Source organism: Olea europaea, unplaced genomic scaffold (assembly GCF_002742605.1).
Source record: "Olea europaea var. sylvestris unplaced genomic scaffold, O_europaea_v1 scaffold3425, whole genome shotgun sequence".
Taxonomy (NCBI): Eukaryota; Viridiplantae; Streptophyta; class Magnoliopsida; order Lamiales; family Oleaceae; genus Olea; species Olea europaea.
Genome location: NW_019253294.1, coordinates 31,602 through 36,573, shown reverse-complemented (window position 1 = coordinate 36,573; position 4,972 = coordinate 31,602). Strand labels below are relative to the sequence as shown.

The 4,972-nt window shown below is 34.3% G+C and overlaps 1 protein-coding gene across 1 annotated transcript; it reads left to right on the top strand.

Annotated features, from left to right (window-relative positions):
- The first annotated feature begins 3,244 nt into the window (after window positions 1-3,244).
- LOC111386106 (ankyrin repeat-containing protein NPR4-like) lies at window positions 3,245-4,710 on the top strand. The gene is made up of 2 exons (XM_023010537.1): window positions 3,245-3,672; window positions 3,913-4,710. Exon 2 carries the CDS (start codon window positions 3,949-3,951, stop codon window positions 4,531-4,533), a length of 585 nt encoding a protein of 194 aa, XP_022866305.1. The 5' UTR covers window positions 3,245-3,672; window positions 3,913-3,948; the 3' UTR covers window positions 4,534-4,710.
- Window positions 4,711-4,972: the final 262 nt, after the last annotated feature.

The window sequence follows — 4,972 nt, the reverse complement described above, 5'->3', positions numbered from 1 at the left end:
TGGAGGCAAAGAAATGGGTGTAAGGTCAGTGATGCCCTCGTCAATACATCTTTGAATTCTAGATTTCTCGATATCTACCAACTTCTGATTTTCATTGAAAATTACATCTCTGCTTCTAATTATTTTCTTCTATTCTGGATCCCATAGCCTATAGCCAAACTCTACATCTTTGTAGCTAACAAAAATGCAAGGACTAGTTTTATCATCTAATTTCAACCGTTGTTCTTTAGGCATATGTACAAATGCTTTACACCAAAAAACCTTCAAGTGAGGATAAAAAACATCTTTTCCTGTCCACAATTTTTCTAGAATCTCAAAATCCAAAGAAGTTGATGGAGACCGATTGATTAGGTAGCACGCTGTACGAATTGTTTCATCCCAGAATGATTTAGTTAACTCAACCATCCTTAACATGCTTCTGAAATTTTCTACAATGGTATGGTTCATTCTCTCTGCCATACCGTTGTGTTGTGGGGGTACTGGGAGCTGTTTTTCATGTCTAATACCTTCTTCTGAGTAGTAATCTTCAAAAACTTTAGACGTGTATTCTCCTTCATTGTCAGTTTGAAGAAACTTCAAAACCGTTCCACCATGGCATGAAACTTCTTAAAGTACCGAAAAGCCTGGTGTTTTGATCTAAAAAAAAAATCCACAACTTTCGTGAAGCATCATCAAATTGCCACATAAGGATTCAACTTCAATGGGACCAGAAATATCAGAATAAATTAAATCTAAAATGTTAGATTTTCTGCTAGAGGATTTCTAAAATAAAATGCTATGTTGTTTACCAAGTAAACAATAATCATAAGAATTTAATGATGTACCTTTGGTAAAAGTAATGAGGGAATACCTCGTCGAAATCTATAATCCCTTCTCACTCATGTAAGCCAACCACTTGTGCCACAAGTTTGGTAAAAAATCACTTTCAGTTGCATTCACCGCTTCACTACACACATTTAGTTGTGTCTTGTAAAGTGTGCAACAAACTTTTCCTCTAGCAAATACCATCGACCTTATCGTTAGTTTCCATCTTCCACTGTTAAATAATTGTCATACCCTGCTTTATCAAAGACATGTGTAGATAGAAAATTCAGGCATGTGTCACAAACAAGTTGCACATTCTCCAATGTCAAGCTACATCCAATATTTGTTTGAAGACATCATCAATTCTCACAATGCTGGCAAAACTGTCATTACCCATCTTCACCCTACTAAAATTACCTGAATTGTATAAAATGAAGAGCTCCCATCTTGGAGTAACATGGTAAGAAGCCGCTGAGTCAATAACCCATTCAACAAATGAATCCGCAATATAACAACACTGCTCATCTTTAGCGGAAAAAACTGCTACTACTACTTCCTCATCTGAAATGCTAACTGTTGTATTCTGATCAGTCTTCTTTTGATTTTTTTTCCCTCTTTCAATTTATCTTTTAAAGCCATGCAATGTTTCTTTATGTGACCCTCTTTATCATAATAAAAACATTTGATCTAACCTCTTGCCTTTGACTGACTTCTAAAGTTGCCACGTCCTTTAGGACCTCTGTTTTTACTCCTTCCTCTTTTCTCTATAATAAGAGCCTGTACATCATTCCTACTCAAGTCTTTCGTTCTTATTTCTTCATTAATCAAACTGTCTGTAACTAGACTAAGTTCAAGCACACCATTTGTAGCAGAGTTACAAAGCGATACCACCAAAATCTCCCAACTATTAGATGATGAACTCAGAATTAATAGTGTTTGCATCTCATCATTTAGCACTATTTTCATTGTGGTATGCTAATTTACCAAGTCTTGAAATTCACTCAAATGCTCAACAACTGATTTTCTTTCTTTTAGCTTCAGATTCACGAGCTTTCTAATAGCAAAAGCTATATTTTGAGTGATCTTGCTCTCATAGAAACCTTCTAGTTTCTCCCAAAAGCTATGTGCATCTGTTTCTTCAGATATATGATTGAATACATTAAGATCTATGTGCATCTGTTTCTTCAGATATATGATGGAATACATTAAGATCAACCCACTGTCTAATATATCTAATGGCTTTCCTATTCATCTTCTTCCAATTACTGTCACTCATACTACTTAGCTTAACACTATCACCTTTAATAGGTTCATGTATATCCTTATAATAAAGGATATCCTCCATCATGGGTTTCCAAATAGAATAATTTGAACTTGATAATTTAATCATAGTGCTTGAAGTATTCTCCATTTACTTTCGCAATAAAGCCGCACCCACACAACCTGAGCTTTGATACTACTTTGCTACGTAATTTCACTTATCGCAAGAATAGATTTAATAATCCAAGCAACTAATTAGAGTGGTTAAATATGCAAGTAAATGATGGAAGCAAAAACAAAAGAACACACCAAATTTTTACGTGAAAAAAATCCTCCAGTGTAGCGGGAAAAAAATCACGGAGCAACTCCAGCCAAATCCACTATAATAAATATAGGCTACAATATTCAAGTTTATAACCCAAAACTTAAATTCTCAGCAAATTGAAAATATCACAATAATCAATCTCTAAGATAACAATTAATCTCACTATAAAACACCAATTTGATGAAATTTGTGAGAGAGGTATTTGAATACTACACCTCCAGAGTACCCAAGAAATCTCCAATTTGTACTATTTAGAGAAAAATAAAATAAAATACCACCTATGTGAATGCGCACCCAAAGATTGAAAGAAAAATCCCTTTTTTCTTTCCCCTTTTTCTTCTTTGTCGACACGGTCAGCTCAATTTTTGTGTTCTTCCTAATTTGTTTCCAGCAACTATGGTTTTCAATGTCGGAGTGCAGCCCCTGTTTTTGTCTCCTATCAATGAAGAGCACGATTTTTTCTTGTATATATATCTCCAACAATTTTTGACCTAGAGTGATATTAAAGTGGATTTGGGCCTTTTTTTCCTTATGGGCTAGAAGCCCATTTAACAGTTTAGCCTGATACTTTCAAGCTTTACACTTCACATTTATGCCCTTCCTAGTGTTTATGTTTTGTTTTATTGTCTTAATCACAAAATTATCAGAATATAGATTATTCTATTTTTCAAAGTAACTCCAAGCAAATATTAGTTTAAAGTCTGGGCTTTATATGTGGATGATCGATATATCGATTTTTTATTTTATTTTATATTTTATTTTATTTTATTTTATTTTATTTTATTTTTTTGGATTTTCAGCTCTATATTTAACATGCACTTTTAGAAATAATTTAGCAATGACTTGTAGGTTTCAAAAGGATATATGGTTCAATTGAAAAGCAAAGACAAGCCGTTCAGTTGGTAGAGATGATCTTGGCGCAGATTCTGACTTTAAAGAGCTATGAAATTTCAAACCTATTTAGCGAGATTCCTATACTTAACGATGCTGCAAAAATTGGGAATGTTGAGTTTTTGACTCTGCTTACCCGCTCATATCCTGATCTTGTACACAAAAGCGACTCGAATAATTACACTATATTTCATCTTGCTGTTATTTATCGACAAGAGAAAGTCTTTAGTCTCATCCATCACACAGGAGCTATTAAAGATATATTGATGCTCAATATAGATAATTCCGGAAACAACATTTTGCACTTGGCTGCGACATTAGCACCTTCAAGCAGACTCAACAGTGTATCTGGAGCAGCTCTTCAAATGTAGAGAGAGCTATTGTGGTTTAAGGTGAGAAATTAACAAGATTGCCAAATCCCCTTTCCTTTTTCCCCTCAAAGAGGAGGAAAACTTTATAACATGAAGGTGAATTGTATCATTTCTTGTTTATCTTGAATATATACACACACACACACACACACACACACACACACATGTCACTATTCTACCTAATACAAAAATTAATTTCCCGCGTTAATGTTAACTTTTGGATGATTATGCAATGTACATTAATTTGAATAAGCTTTACAGGAGGTCGAGAAGATTCTATTGCCTTTCAATGTTCATATGAAAAACGATGCTGACATAACACCTAGGGAGTTGTTTACAGAGGAGCATGAGAATTTACGGGAAGCTGGTGAGAGGTGGATGAAGGACACGGCAACTTCTTGCATGGTAGTGGTAACCTTAATTGCCACAGTTGCATTTGCTGCAGCCTTTACCGTACCAGGTGGGAATAAGGGAGAAACAGGCACTCCAATTTTCTTGAACAACAGGTGGTTTACAATTTTTGTTATATCCGATGCAGTGGCAATGTTTAGCTCGATTGCTTCCATAATGATGTTCTTGTCTATATTAACGTCACGCTATGGAGAGGAAGATTTTCTATATACATTACCGGCAAAGTTGATGGTTGGACTATTTACACTCTTTGCTTCAATCGTTTGCATGGTCTTAACATTTAGTGCAACATTCTTTTTGGTCTACAAGGAAGAAAAGCTAGCGATATTGCCAAAAATTGTTGCTGGTCTTGCTTTGCTTCCAATCACTTTATATGCAACGTTAAATTTTAGGTTATGGATTTCCCTAATCCACTCAACAATCTGGGCGTCAAAGTTTATGTTTCGATCGGGTAAGCACAAACTTTTGTAATAAAAGGATCTACAATACTAGTTGTTGTCACTAAGAAAAGTGGAGAAGTGGAGAAGCTTTGTTGTTACTTTGTCATTGTATTTTCTAATAAAATGCTTTGTTTTAAGCCTTTGTTTCTTCTAGTTGTAACTTTTGTTGTTGTTGTTTTATTTTCTAATAAAAGGCATTGTTTTTCGATTCTATTTCTTAATAATTTGTCTTTGTTATTCTTCTATATATATTTATATATAAATATCGCAAGATTTGCACTACTATTGTGACACAAATTAAATCAAGTGGAGAAGTCCATGAGAAACATCAGAATTCACATGCCTCAATAAAGATTTATTTCTCTTTTCCACAAATTAGTCCACTTGGTTTGTACCTGAGGCGATAGTATTTAAATATTAGGTTATAGCCTCATGGATGGTGATAAATTCAAGTACCTAATTTACCTGTA

What these genes read in the sequence shown, in the direction of transcription:
- LOC111386106 (XM_023010537.1), top strand. Translation starts at nt 3,949, where the DNA reads ATGAAAAACGATGCTGACATAACACCTAGGGAGTTGTTTACAGAGGAG.